Raw genomic sequence first — 13946 nt, 5'->3', positions numbered from 1 at the left:
TGGCGAGAAGTCCCGATGTTATGTTTTGAGCGGAATCTGGGAAATCAGTCAGTCTTCCCAGCTAGAAAACAAAAGTACAATTTTTCTAGACTGTGAGGACATGGCCGACATGCGGAACCGCAACAAGTCCTCCTGGTGGTCAGAAAGCTCTGAAGAGATGGAAAGTCAAAGGATAAAAACTAATGCCGCCCACAGTGCCGACTTGTGTTGGCCGGACAGTGATAGGTGATGCAGTACCTTAGTTACCCACGAACGGGAGGTCAGTGCCCATCATTTCAAACCCAAAGTGCCGGGACGAATCGCACTTCGGCATCGGGAACTGAGCGGAATGGCCTGGATAATCAATAAATGGGCCTTGATGAAGAAGCTAGGGAGGCTTCCAAGGGGTCTGGACCAGGCCAAGTCCCCATCACGAATTGCCGAAGATCGCGACATGCCGCTGCCATGGGTAGATCAGAAGAGACACGATTAGCACCCGAAAGAGAGATTAATCGGAGAAAGGTACATCAGGCGAGTAGCAGGCGTTCACGCTTCATGATTTCGTACATTCGTGAGGCCGTAAATCGACAACTCCATAGGCCATGAGAGCCTATCCTGGACAATTGCATCGCTAATCCGTCTCTCCGCTACTGTGTAACCATGCCTTCCGGATCCTGAAAACGTCGCAGCATCCACTCACAGATTCAACCAGAGATCTTCCTCCTGTGACACTGCTGCAACCATCCTAGAGAACTTTTGTGCACCATCAGCATTCCCATCATCTTGGTTCTTCTCCCGTCCAGTTACAGCCTCGGCACAACCTTGAGCGACAGTCTTAAGACATCTCCTCCTCGCCGCCACAATCCTATCCCAGTGCGAACGCCATGCTCTCTGTATCGTCACCGCTGCCCTCGCACCTCGAGTCGGCCCTAGCAATCGCGAACACAAAAATGCCAGAGCAGCCAGCACAAAGTCGCGATCGAATACATGCGTGCACCGCTGTGACTCTTGGCCTGTCGCAAAAAGTCCAGAGAATTGCTCGCTGCACCCCAGTCTTCGGAGTCGTCCAGACAGCTGCTGTTGCCCTTTAGCCAACGGATTCTGGTGATTGTTGTACCCTTCATATTCGTCCACAATCGCCTCAAATACTCGGCCATCCGCGAAACTGGTCGTCAAGTTCTTCACCACAAGTCCTTTCGTGCTCGCAACGGCCTGGGCCCACGCCTTGAGCAGTGACTTGTATCTCATATGATCATGTTCGTCGTCATCTCCGATCGCGTGGAAGAAGTCGTTGTCATACTTTCCAGAGACCCGACATAGTCTTTTGATCTCACGCTCGACATCACGACAATCGATCAGCGCTCCCAGTCCCCATTTACTCGTCAACCCCCAGAGTAGCTTGACAGTCTTTTCGCGGAAGCCGTCCACAATATCCTCAGCTTGCACGTTCTGCACCAAGCCACCCATTCCCTTAACGCCTTGCAATGCGCTGAGCGTGATCTGTACATTGTACAGCTTAGCTGCTCGACTGATGCATGGAAACTTCAAGTGCTGAGATAATGGCCACTGAGTCTGTCCTTCGACCAACGACAGCTCTTCCCCTGTCGGCAAGACCACCGTGGTTGTCGAGTCTGCATGATCGAGCATCCCAGACGCGAAGGGGTACAAGAGCAATTCGACCAATCGAGTCAGTCGTACACCATCACGCAAGTCCACCGCCAGATTGTCAACCTGGTAAGTATACTCTTCCAGAGGATACTGCTCGTGGGTGACATTGTACCCGATATGGCTCAGCGCTCGGATTGGATCTCCAGCACTGGGGTTGAGAAGTTGGAAAAGAGCTCTGACCACACCAGCAGAAGTCTTGTAGTTCGAAGAGGGTCGAAACAAGCTTCCACTCACGACTTGCAATGCCGTTGTCTTGGTCATGTCGAGTATCTTGATGACCATCATACTGCGCAGAAGAGTTCGGTGATACGACCATGCCTCCCGGCCCTCTGTGTAGAATTCAGACTTCCCATCCTCGTTGTGAATCAGAAACGCCTCCATAAACTGTCGCATAGAACGCCGGCTTGCATTTTCTCTCGCGCCGGTACTGCACTGTCTCCCAACCACAACTTCCATCGCAGCTCGCAGATGCGTCAAGTCGTACGTGTCAAGCCATAAGTCGATGAACGCATTTCTCTTTCCCAGATCGGTGCTCAAGCGGCTGACGCCTTTCAGCACTTCGCTAGGCACACTAAGAGCGCCATATAGCAGACCCGCCTGGAGTCGTTTGTACAGCACCTCGTTCTCAGCACTGCCATACATCTCCAGCAGACGAATTCTAAACATGCTGCCATCTTCGCCAGACTCCGATGTCTGAGACGTCGCCGCAAAAAGATTGTTGACAAGTTGCGTGATGGCAACCTCCTGGTGACTTAACCAGTTGTCCTCGTACATTGCTGGACAGGCCAGGTCATCCGTGAGAAGAGGATATGCCACGTCGATCATCATCTCTGATTTGAGTGATGGGATGACGAACCGGCTTGGTACTGAGGGCTTTTTGGCGACAATTTGTGGCTCTCGAGCAGCATGGCTTTCGGTAGAAGCTGTTGCCCATGCTTGCTCATGTATAGCCTGGGCATTCTTGATATGCGCACCGATGTTCGTAGGGGCTTTCCATGCAGGTCTTGCATTTCGCGTTAAAGTCTTCTTTTCAGCTTGTCGTCCTGACGAACTTGCTGTCTGCTGGAATAATGTTGAAGCTCGTACTTCATGAGCGGGAGCACCCATGTTATTTCTCGTCGAAGCTACACTCTTGTCGATGTTCTTGCCATTTGTGATGAGCCGATCCTGCCCGGGCGGAACGTTCTCCTTCCCTGGACCTGATCCAACTCGATCCTCCTGAATAACGGCCTCTTGCACATTCCTCTGGGACATCTGCAGCGGGCCTCTTCCTCGCTTTGGTGACAGTGTAATCATCGAGTCGCGTGGCAATCTTGCCCTCGCCTTCTTCTTTGCTGCCATCTGCGCTGCAATGCCTGTGATTTCGATGTCCATTTCTGCTTCTACTCCTGATTGCTGTGGTTGCACTTCCGCGACAGGATTGAGGCTGGCGTGTTTGATAGGCGAGAATATTCCCATGTACATGCTCGGCATTGTCGTGTCTTCGTTGGGTATGTAGATTGTCCCTCTGCGTGGAGGTTTCAGGACGGTCGTTGGCTCATTGTGATCGGGCAGTGCTATCGTAAGGTCTTCTTGCAGCTTGGAAGATGTTGGCGGCCTTCGAGGCATCATGTTCAATTTGCTGCCGGCAGCAGCCATGGTGTGACTCTGACTCTGACTTTGGCCTCTTTTTGTCGTGGAAGAAGGGATCGGTAGCTTTTGCTCATTGAAGTCACCTGGTCGTGGCAATGATACTGAGACACGTTTTGGGACATCTTCTGTTGCCTCATAGATTACCGTACCTCTCTTCTTCGTTCTCGGACGTTGAGGAGGCTGTGAAATCATCGTGCACCGTCTAGATGGCTGGCAGTTGTCGTTCTTTCGGGACTCGGCTGCCGCAGAAACATCCTCATGGATCGCAAATTTGGCACCAATGTTATCGCCTTTCCTAGGTTTGACCACAGACCCTGCTGCATTCCGGAGTCGACGTGGTTTAGTATCTCTAATAAGCGACCCTGATGCATTGAAAACAGAAGTGAACTCGATAGTCGTCGTTGCCGTGATGTCGTCGTCGAAGCTTGGCAATGGTGATGCAGATGTCGGCACTGGACACGGTGTGCCCGAAAGACCGCGAAACATGTTTGCTTCTTTCTCTCCCAATCCAGATACCAGCGCGTCGTGCAGCGTGGGGTTGAAACTAGGACATTGGTATAATTTTCTCAGTAATTGATATAATTGACTTCACCGGAAACACGTTCAGAGTCCGACGCGTCGTAGTCGTAAAAATGAACGTCTGTTTAACTCGGCTGTTGCCGAGCAACCACAAAATTACCCTCCAAAGAAAAATGATCATTTCGCTCAAGATACTACCATAGAATATCTCTCACTGGGGATCAAGCATACTATGGCACCTCCACCGAGCTTGCTTCTTTGTTACGTTTGTGAGACATTGCGTTGCAAGAACATGTCTACTGTTGGCCCCCAAATGCCCAGCTGCAGGACATGGTAACTCAGAGGCAAGGTATGAATTTATCAACCCCTCTCTCTCTAAGAACCCCTCGGGGTTAACGTCATCGATACCTTGCGGCGTCCTGCAGCCTAATTTTGACCAGCGAATGACACCTTCCTGGACGATTCGCATCACCAGCAGCTCCATGGTTAGGCAGCAGGTATTACTGACTATGAAACATATCGAGAGGTAGCCAGCAGACGCTGTGAAGGGTGTCTGGCATCGCAAGTCTGGGCCATGAAAGCTTCGCCTGAACGGCCATCTCAGCAGGATATGTCGGATGACTTGACATTTTGTGGAAAAGGCTATCACAGCACCGTATATCGCCTCCATGGCACAGACACAGTTGTCAAGTGCTTCGAAGGAGCGTCGGCAGAAGCGCAATGCAACATCGAAACAAAGGTCTATGAACGCTTCACGTCAGTGTCCGAGGCGCCGCCGTCAAGTATACTCAAACATTATGGACAACACCCAAACATCCCGAACAGTATAATTCTTGAGCACGCTGGACAAGGAAGTCTTTGGGAATGGTTGTGGCGTGCTCGTGAGTTTGGACAGCTTCCCACCCCTCCAATTTTGTACAGATGGGCACGTCAAGCGGCAGAGGCACTCGCCTTCGCTCATCGTTGCGGGATCTTCCACTCCGATATACATGTCATCAACTTCCTGTTGGATGGAGACTCGAACCTGAAGGTTGCAGACTGGGCTGGGGCGTCGATTAACGGAGGGCACTCTCTCTCAAGGTACCGAAGAGACCATACTCTGCCCGGCACGACCGGTGACAACATTTCGGTGGCATCCGAGATATTCGCCTTCGGAATGGCGCTGTACAACATGATCACTATCGAAGAGCCATACCCAGGTCTTCACCACGAGCACGACAAAGATGAGCTCAAAAGGCGACTGGCTAAGAAGGAATTTCCAGATGCCACCAAGCTTGTCGTGCTTGGTCAGGTCATCCGTGGATGCTGGAATCTGCAGTACAGCTCCATGGAAGAAGTCTTGGAAAGCATTGTCGGTGATTCCAACGCTTTTAGCAGAACCATTTTGTGAAAGACTGACCTCCATTGTTGTGGTACTGTTCGCTGTTCATCTTCGATTCACCAACGTCCTCGGCAACAGATGTCTTCCCCGCATCCCTCAACGTGCCTAATTCCCCTTCGTCCAATCGTTTCCGAGTCTGACCTGATGATTGGCAAAATGTAACAGGCTTTCATCACAAAGAGTTTCCCATATGTAACGACGGTCAACTTCCATTCGAAGCCAGACTTGCATTGACTTACCGACGTGCTTGACGTTGACAATGGGTACAATGCAAACGTTTGATCTATATATCAATGGCACCGAGTGCAAAGGCGGCTCTGGGTACGAGGACGCTCTGAACCCATACACCGAGCAGCCATGGGCTAAAATAGCTCAGGCTTCAACGGAAGATGTCCAGAAGGCTGTTGAAGCAGCTGAAACAGCCTTGGAAGCCTGGAGCAAGGTATCAGGACTTCAACGAGCCAAGTTGATGCACAAACTTGCCGACCTCATCGAAGAAGAAGCCGATACTTTGTCCAAGATTGAGACTTCGGACAATGGCAAGATCCGTCGGGAAACCAAAAGCCAGATGTTCTTCTCGGCACGTAACTATAGGTTCTTCGCCGGCATGGCGGACAAGTTGGTCGGCGAAACGAAACCACTCGACAGTCCAGCAGCATTCGACTTTACCAAACGCGAGCCTATCGGCGTTTGCGCGCTCGTAACCCCGTGGAACAGTCCTATTGCAATCCTCACCAACAAACTCGCTCCATGTCTTGCTGCAGGTAACACTTGCGTCATTAAGCCGAGCGAGTTCACCACGGCGAGCACCTTGTACTTTGTCAAGATCGTCGAACGAGCAGGCTTTCCACCTGGCGTCGTGAACGTGGTCGCTGGTAAGGCTGAGTTGGGTCAAGCGTTGGTGACACATCCTTCCCTTGGACGTGTCAGCTTCACAGGCAGCGTAGGTATTGGTAGAATTATCGCCAAACAGGCCGCCGAGAACATCGTGCCTGTCACACTTGAGCTGGGAGGCAAGTCCGCCAACATCCTCCTGGACGATGCCGAATTGGACCGGGCAATTCCAGGGAGCGTCGCGGGTATCTTTGCCGCCTCAGGGCAGACATGTATCGCTGGCTCGCGACTTCTGGTCCATCGTTCCATCTACGACAAAGTGCTCCAAGGAATACTGGAGCGCATAAAAACGATACGCTTCGGCGATCCACAGGATATGACGACGGACATTGGACCCTGTGCTCACCGGGGTCAGTGGGAAGCTATCCATCGCCATATCGAGAAGGCCGAGAAGGATGGAGCAAAGCTGCTTGTTGGAGGTCGGGCAGCCAGTGAAAAAATGGGTGGTCTCTTTGTCGCCCCTACGGTATTTGGTGACGTTGACCCAGCAAGCGACTTGGCCCAGAATGAAGTCTTTGGTCCGGTGTTGGCGCTGATACCATTTGATACGGATGACGAGGCCGTCAAAATTGCCAACGGCACCAAGTTTGGTCTGGCAGCAGGTGTCTGGACATCCAACATTCGTCGTGCTCACATAATGGCGAATCGGCTTAATGCTGGGCAGGTCTGGGTCAACACTTACAGATCCAGCGCGGCCATGGCACCGTTTGGCGGCTTTGGACAGAGTGGTTACGGCAAGGAACGAGGTACGGAGGCTTTATTGGAGTACACGCGCCTCAAGAACGTCATGATAGACCTGAGTGAAGAGGTGCGGGATCCGTTCACGATCAAACTATAGCGATGGAAACAACTTCGATTTCGTACAAACTATCGCCGTGGTTTCCTTAACCTTCTATACTTCCAAACTCTATAACCACTCGTTCCATGTCCTAGGAGACAAATTTAAGCATTGACTTCCTTGCGCCCTTGTAAGTAATCTTCCCAGACTTGCCCAATATTGTGCTTGTAAATCCAGTCCAGATTTCCTTTCTGTCCTATTCCAAACATCTGAAATCTAGCCTTGAGAATGTCATCAAAGCTTCGGTTGTCGGCCTCCAGTGTTTGCAACTTCTCTCGTTGCTCGGCAAGATATCTGTACCTATACATTTCACCCAGAAAATTAGCCAATCTTGCCTACATCCACGAGGTTGACATATGGCAGACATACATTCCTTGATAGTACGGCAACCGGATCTCTTCGAAGATCTGCAGTGCACTCCTGAGGAAGTTCGAAGGATCACGATTGTAGGTGAGCTCAATGGCACGGGCTAGCGTCCATCCGTCTTCCATACCAAACGCTGCCCCTGAACCGAAGGCACCTTGATTGCTCATGTCAATGGACAACTGCATCGCAGTTTGGGATGGGTGAATACGCACCGTGGAGCGGATGACTAGCATCTCCAATGAGTACCACCTTGTCCCAGCCGGTGATTTTCTCTGGTCCTGGCCCAGCATAGTTTGCGAACTCCCTCCAATTACCTTCTGGTACAGCGGCAATAGCATCCTGAACCCTTTGATCATACTCCTGTGGGGTTTTTCAGCTTGGATCTTGTAAGACAGGGTGAGTACCTACCAGGAAGCGAGATTGTACTCGTTCGTTGGTTGCTGGGATGCCCCAGGAGACTGTCCGACCTGGAATTTCGGGTTCGTGGTAAGACCTCACCGAGAGTTCGAATAGTTCTTCTTCGCCAGGCTTTAGCTTGGATGGGTCGTCGACTCCCGAAAGATACGCGTGACCACCTTTCCCATACCACCATGATGTACCGCGACTAATATCAGGAAGATGGGCCAGGGATGATCGAGGGATTAGAGTACGCCACGCGGTATTGCCTGCGAGACCTCGTCAGTTGGTCGTGGACGGTCCATGAGTAGGGCAGTCTGACCCGTGAAGTGAATCCGAAGGTCAGGATATAGAGTACGTCGGACCACCTATCATTCAACGTTAGCCGCATGTGTGGATTCCAGGCGAATGGGAGGCAAACAGACTGAACGTATGCCTTCGGCCGCCACAACCAAGTCTGCTACCGCTTCTGACCCGTCCTCGAATTGCAGAAGAGCCCCATTTTCTCCAAGGTCTTCCACTGTCACGAGCTTTTTGTTGAATTGGATGACACCTTCGGGTATCTTTGCGAGGAGACCAGACTGAAGACGAGTCCTGCGAGCTCGGATAGCACCTCGTTTATCTTCTTTGGCATTCTCTGGCCATGGCTGCTTCAGTACTACATCGCCGTTGTAGCCATTCCTGACCAGCAGATCTGCATGAGCTTAATTCTTGAAGCATGAAAGGGTACTGCTCACCTTTGAAGAGTGTCAGCTTTGGATGACCCCCAGACTCCATCGGCAGCACCAAGTAAGTCCAGAACTTTCCATGCATTGTAGCTTAGACTGATACCAGCTCCGACTTCGCGAGGTTCTGGATTACGTTCGTATATAGTGACAGAGAGGAACGGCAGTTCAGAGAGTGCGATGGCCGCTGCAAGACCAGCTGGCCCACCCCCAACGATGGCAACAGTAGTAGTCGGCTGGTATGAACCCATGATAGATGATGTCTTGCAGGAAGTTTCGATATATCTGCGAGCATACACCTTATAAACAAGCGTTCATGCCATGCTTACGAAACCCGGCATGTTCCAATCTGTCACCGTCGGCAATGGTGTGTACCGAGCCTTTTGGACCCTGCATCAAGAGACATAGCACGCCATCTTGGGCCATTCGACGTCTTCACCACATTCAGCCCCTGAAGTCTGAAAGCTTCACTCTTACTGGCTGTAAACGGAGAACCCGAAGCCCACTACACGTGTTTGTTGCAGGACGCAGTCGCTCATCCACAGTCGACCTCTTGATGTGTCGAGCTATCTTCCAGGCTGCGCATTGGATGATCCGGAACAGTCCCGCACAAATGAGCAATCAGAGGCTGATACTCGCATTTTCCCCACCTACAAGGTTTGCGGTCACACCGGAACTCCTGATCAATGTTGAAGCCGCAAACATGTTCGCTTCCAGTCATGCCGGTAGTCTAGATGTCTGAAGTACTGGTCCAGAGAGTGGCACCATCTAGCAATGGTGCACTTGCACACCGCGAATACTGTTCGCGCCAATTCGGATCACGCTCTTTGGCGCAGGTATGGCATAATATCTTACCATCCCTGTTCTTCGTAGCCCAGTATCTCGTTAGGTGAATGCCATTACTTGTATAAATATGGTGACAGCAAGATGTATGAGATGCTACCACTGATCACCATACTCTAAACAAGTTTGCTGTCACTGTAGTGGTCCTACATCATTCTCACGTCGTGGACCCTTTGCAGTAAAATGTCGAAGGAAATCGAACCCACCGTGCAGGACTACGATGGCACCAATAGCCCTGCGCCACGGAAACCTCAGAGGACGTGGAAGAGCTACGTCTGGGATTCTCTCGACAAGTCACCTGAGGAACGACGATTCTTGTTCAAGCTCGACCTGGGCTTGGTCACCTTTAGTTGTCTGGGTGAGCTCCGTGTTCAATATACGACGGGCACATCACAGGGCTAACCAAGTGCCACAATGTAGGGTACTTTATCAAGTTCCTCGATCAGTCAAACCTGAACAATGCATTCGTGTCCGGAATGTGAGACAGCATCACTTTCTGTGCCCCTGAGAAACCGAAGCTGACTCTTGAGAAGGAAGGAAGATCTTTCGATGCTAGGCAACCAGTATAACTACACTACCACACTTTGGACAGTGGGTTACATCCTCGGCGAGATCCCAAGCAACATCCTACTTACCAAGATACGGCCTTCGATATTCATCCCTAGCTGCCAGATTGTCTGGACTGTGCTCACTATGTGCCTGGCGCGGGTCAACACTGTCCATCAGCTCTATGCTCTCCGGTTCCTCATCGGTCTAGCCGAAGCGGGCTTCTTTCCGGGTATCTTATATATGTTTGGATCGTGGTATGGTAAGGACGAGATTGCCAAGCGGTCTTGTATCTTCCACGTTACAGGAGCAATAGCGACCATGTTTTCAGGGTACCTCATGACGGCGGTGATTGGTCTAGGAGGAAAGGGTGGTCTGAAAGGCTGGCAATGGTGAGTACTGCCTCATTCCTGGCTACGAATAAACCTAACTGTGAGTATCAGGCTTTTCATCATGGACGGGATCATTTCTCTTCCCATCGCTTTCGCCAGCTTTTTCATGTTGCCAGACTTTCCCCATAATACTCGTGCATGGTATCTGAATGAGAGCGTGAGTGAACACACTCAACATGGCTTGCAAGTCACATATGCTGAAGCATTTCCAGGATGTGACATTGAGCAGAAAGAGGATGGAGCTCGTAGGGCGTGCACAGAGGCAGCCGTACACAAAGGCAAAAGTCCTCAAGATTTTCACAAGATGGCACATCTGGGTTCTACCGCTCATGACGATGCAAGTGTACCTGTCCCATTAGGTACCACAAGTTACTGACGATCAGCAAAGCTTTGGTGGAGGTGCAGGAGGCGTTGGTCAGCCGATCTTTGCATTCTATCTCAAAGCCCACAAAAACCCCAAATACACGGTTGCTCAGATCAACGACTATCCGACCACCACCTCTGCTGTACAAGTCTTCGCTACGCTGCTGTATGCATACATCTCTGATGGCCCCCTAAATGGAGCAAGGTGGCCGGTCATGCTGTTTTCAGCGGTATGTTTGCATGGACCCGTCCTGCCAGGGCCCTACTGATCTTGAACAGACTCTCAGCACAGTCTTTTGGATTTCGCTTGCGATTTGGAACATCTCTGAGGGTTGGAGGTGGGCATGTTATATTCTAGTGGGACAGGTTCTTGCCCTTGTGCCACTCACCCTGACGTAAAGCCCCTTGTTCCACTTCTCATCATCTTGCAATATTGACAACACTACAGGTGGGCCAACGAGATTTGTTCAGATGATAACGAGGAGCGTGCTCTTGTTGTCGCTGCAATCAACGACTGGCAGTATGTTATCGGAGCTTGGCTACCTCTTATCATCTGGCAACAAACCGATGCTCCAAGATATAAGAAAGGGATGCCCACCGCGGTGGTGTTTAGCTTTATCGTCATCGGTTTGATCCTGATCATCAAATCTCTAGCAGATAGAGACCAGAAAAAGTGAGTACCCACGAAGGAGTTTGCTATGAGCAAGCAACTTGGCTGATACTAGGTGCAGGAAACAAAACGCACGCTATCAGCTTGAGACTGGGTTGTCTCATAGCTCGCCAGATTCCGAGGTCGCGGGGGAAAGTAAGTAGATGTGAGGCTGGCTTGTCACGCACATTCATTGAAGCCGCAATAAGTCGATGCTCTGAGTTTGTTGAGGTCACAGATTTTTATACCTGGATTTTTCGTCAGACATTATGAATGTGCTATTTCTGAGGCACTCTTGGATGGGAGATGGCGAGCTGTTGCACGTTGCATTTGTCGACTCGCTCTACATATTACACAATTTACATGTTATCCACTCAGAATAGCCATGCATCTTGCTCAACAACACTTTTGTTCCGAGTCGTGCAGTATTTTCCACATTCTCTCCGGTGAAGATGGCACAGGGAGTTACAGCAGCAACCTTCCTTAGCAAGCCCAGTACGGTGACAATCCTAAAACATATGTTAACGCAAAATTCAGTGGAAGCTTCATGACGAACGTACCTGTTCGCCATAAGGACATCGATGTCTGGTTGTTCGACGAGGTAAACTCTCAGCATGGTCAGTGCCGGATGTAGGCCTTCTCGAAAGGGTTCCCACTGCAGTAAGCGTGGTTCGAGGGGTGACTCGCAAAGAATCTGGAGCATTGTCGCCCTCAGCACGGAAAATCGTGCGAACCAATACAAAAGTTTAAGACGGGTCCCAACCAGGGATGGTGTGCCACATCCTGGCTCAACAGACCAGTCAAAGTCGGTTGGTAAACGGAGCACCCAAGTATCAAGTTGCTGGCGCATTTCCTGCATGACAGGCGTGGACGTCAAATTGGATCTGCAGCCTAGCTGCACAGAAAACCCTTGCATGCAGCTTGTAAGGCTAGAGGCTGCCAGAATTCTTTCCAGTATTGCTCTCAGAGAGGTATCGGCCAAGAAGAAAGTGTAGATATTGCGAATGTATGTTGGCATATTGTTTACTGATTCTTCACATGGTAGTGGTAGCGAGAAAAGCTCCTCGTATTGTACAAGGTTACTGCTGGGGAGCGTGTCGTCGATTTCATTCACCACATCGCTGCATAAGAGTCAGTCCAGTTCGGTTGTACGTTACAGGAAGTCTTCAAACCGTTCAAGATTTCTGCAAACCCAGAATAGTGATTCAATCATGTTTCTTTCATTCCGTGGTCGATTAATGCCCGAACCTTGGTCTCTAGAAGAATCAGCTGGCTGGAACCGAAGGGGATCGATGTGTTGTACCTCGTTATTAAGATATGCAGCATAGTGCAACATGAGTGTAATGTGATGATGAAGTCAAGTAGTCGACTCTTTCTCAACAGAAACAATGCAGAGAAACACAATGTCTGAACGTAATCCAAGCTCAATTTGGCACTTAGCCGGGTATGCAATTGCATAGCTCGTTGGAAGTCCAGCAAGCCGCTGTCCACAGATGCACCTTTCTCATGTGCTTTTGTCATGGCGATGATGAGAAGAATAAGGCATGAATGAAGATTTTCTCCAAAGCCTTGACTGAGGACAGCATTCGAAAGTTTCAACATGGTACTGTCACACAAGATAGGGTATAACATGCCCACGTAATCCTGGAACTGTTGTACAGCTGGCATCACATCATCGACTGAAGCTTGCTGTTCCTGTAGTACAAGATCTGGAAATGGAGGGCGTTCTTCCTCGCATGCAAGTGGAGCTCTGCCGAGATAATATGACCTCGTCAAAGCCTCAGATGAGGAGCAGCCCGCTTTCTCAACAGGAGAAGTAATGTCAGCACTGCCCATTTCCGGTCGCGTTCTTAGGCTATGCTGGGGTGCAGCGACTCGACCGGGTTCTGACCAAAGCTGCAATGGTGAGGAGGCATCGTCGGGTCCACTCCAGTCGCTCGCTGGAGTCGTGCTTCGATGATTCTGGACCCTGGAGGAGAGCTCCAGCTGTTTCAACCTGCATTCTGCCAGGACCAAACGCTCGAGGAGGAGAGTGTAAGGTATTTCATGGCTTTCTCCGTCAGCAGCATCCTTGATTGAAACGGCATTCACCATCGAATACCTTAGTGGACGTTGCTTCGCATAGTCGCACCTGAACCCATGGCGACTGCAATAGCTGCATAAAGGCCAACCTTCATTACATTTGACCTTCTTCAACCGACAGGTTTCGCATGCCTGCGGCAGTGTTCAGTGTCAAGCAATTGTTTGCAGTGCTTGAGGCTTACTGCGGACGCCTTTCTGTGGCCTTCTTTGAGTGACACTGGCATATTGTTGTGTCTGGCGTGTTCAAGCCTTGGCTGGACCTCTCTAGAATGCACCAAAGCGCTCCTGCCTCGTTTACGAGATGTTTGCTCAGTTCGACTCATCATGTGAAAATCATTGTTGCCTACCTTGAGGGTTCTGGACATTAGGCTGTTTCATTCGCGATGCAATCAAGCTTACCTCGGCTCCGACGGGATTATACAATTGTGCACTGCGATGACACCATAACTCCCAGGTAAGGCGTCACACCAAATTCCGAGGTTACGTGAGCTGAAGATATGAAGTTGGATTGTAATTGGTGAGAAGTGGAATGTCCTCCGAGACTTCGTATGCCATCAAGAGTCCAGATTGCGCAAGCCCCCACCACAAATAAGGGCCGGCAGTTGAGCTGGTCCTTTATGATCTGATCAGTACCAGCAGTACGAACGATGAACAATATGCCTCGTACTGAAAT

General features: G+C 50.5%; 6 protein-coding genes across 6 annotated transcripts; 3 read left to right on the top strand and 3 right to left on the bottom strand.

Annotated features, from left to right (window-relative positions):
- Positions 1-506: 506 nt before the first annotated feature.
- EDD37DRAFT_625227 (uncharacterized protein) lies at positions 507-4010 on the bottom strand. The gene has a single exon (XM_062816220.1). The coding sequence runs from the start codon at positions 3763-3765 to the stop codon at positions 676-678; it is 3090 nt and encodes a 1029-aa protein (XP_062671532.1). The 5' UTR covers positions 3766-4010; the 3' UTR covers positions 507-675.
- Positions 4011-4408: 398 nt separating this feature from the next.
- Positions 4409-5188, top strand: EDD37DRAFT_648108 (kinase-like domain-containing protein; the record flags this gene model as incomplete). Its single annotated transcript, XM_062817972.1, has 1 exon — positions 4409-5188. One exon carries the CDS (start codon positions 4409-4411, stop codon positions 5186-5188), a length of 780 nt encoding a protein of 259 aa, XP_062671531.1.
- Positions 5189-5447: 259 nt separating this feature from the next.
- Positions 5448-6911, top strand: EDD37DRAFT_562233 (betaine-aldehyde dehydrogenase; the record flags this gene model as incomplete). Its single annotated transcript, XM_062813903.1, has 1 exon — positions 5448-6911. The coding sequence occupies one exon, from the start codon at positions 5448-5450 to the stop codon at positions 6909-6911; it is 1464 nt and encodes a 487-aa protein (XP_062671530.1).
- A 104-nt stretch (positions 6912-7015) lies between these two features.
- EDD37DRAFT_648106 (FAD-binding monooxygenase) lies at positions 7016-8649 on the bottom strand (the record flags this gene model as incomplete). Its single annotated transcript, XM_062817971.1, has 7 exons — positions 7016-7211; positions 7281-7431; positions 7490-7637; positions 7686-7942; positions 7996-8041; positions 8099-8354; positions 8411-8649. The coding sequence occupies 7 exons, from the start codon at positions 8647-8649 to the stop codon at positions 7016-7018; spliced, it is 1293 nt and encodes a 430-aa protein (XP_062671529.1).
- Positions 8650-9318: 669 nt separating this feature from the next.
- On the top strand, positions 9319-11512 carry EDD37DRAFT_678772 (major facilitator superfamily domain-containing protein). The gene is made up of 8 exons (XM_062819663.1): positions 9319-9599; positions 9662-9719; positions 9775-10179; positions 10231-10336; positions 10392-10528; positions 10568-10772; positions 10822-10937; positions 10991-11512. Exons 1-8 carry the CDS (start codon positions 9425-9427, stop codon positions 11217-11219), a joined length of 1431 nt encoding a protein of 476 aa, XP_062671528.1. The 5' UTR covers positions 9319-9424; the 3' UTR covers positions 11220-11512.
- On the bottom strand, positions 11377-13780 carry EDD37DRAFT_311506 (uncharacterized protein). Its single transcript, XM_062811333.1, has 7 exons — positions 13621-13780; positions 13456-13558; positions 13293-13405; positions 12495-13241; positions 12364-12447; positions 11752-12312; positions 11377-11700 (listed from the first exon to the last, which is right to left on the bottom strand). The coding sequence occupies exons 2-7, from the start codon at positions 13495-13497 to the stop codon at positions 11535-11537; spliced, it is 1713 nt and encodes a 570-aa protein (XP_062671527.1). The 5' UTR covers positions 13498-13558; positions 13621-13780; the 3' UTR covers positions 11377-11534.
- Positions 13781-13946: the final 166 nt, after the last annotated feature.

Source organism: Exophiala viscosa (genome assembly GCF_022695815.1).
Source record: "Exophiala viscosa unplaced genomic scaffold EDD37scaffold_3, whole genome shotgun sequence".
In the NCBI taxonomy this organism is placed as follows: domain Eukaryota; kingdom Fungi; phylum Ascomycota; class Eurotiomycetes; order Chaetothyriales; family Herpotrichiellaceae; genus Exophiala; species Exophiala viscosa.
This window is presented reverse-complemented; position numbering and strand designations above follow the sequence as displayed.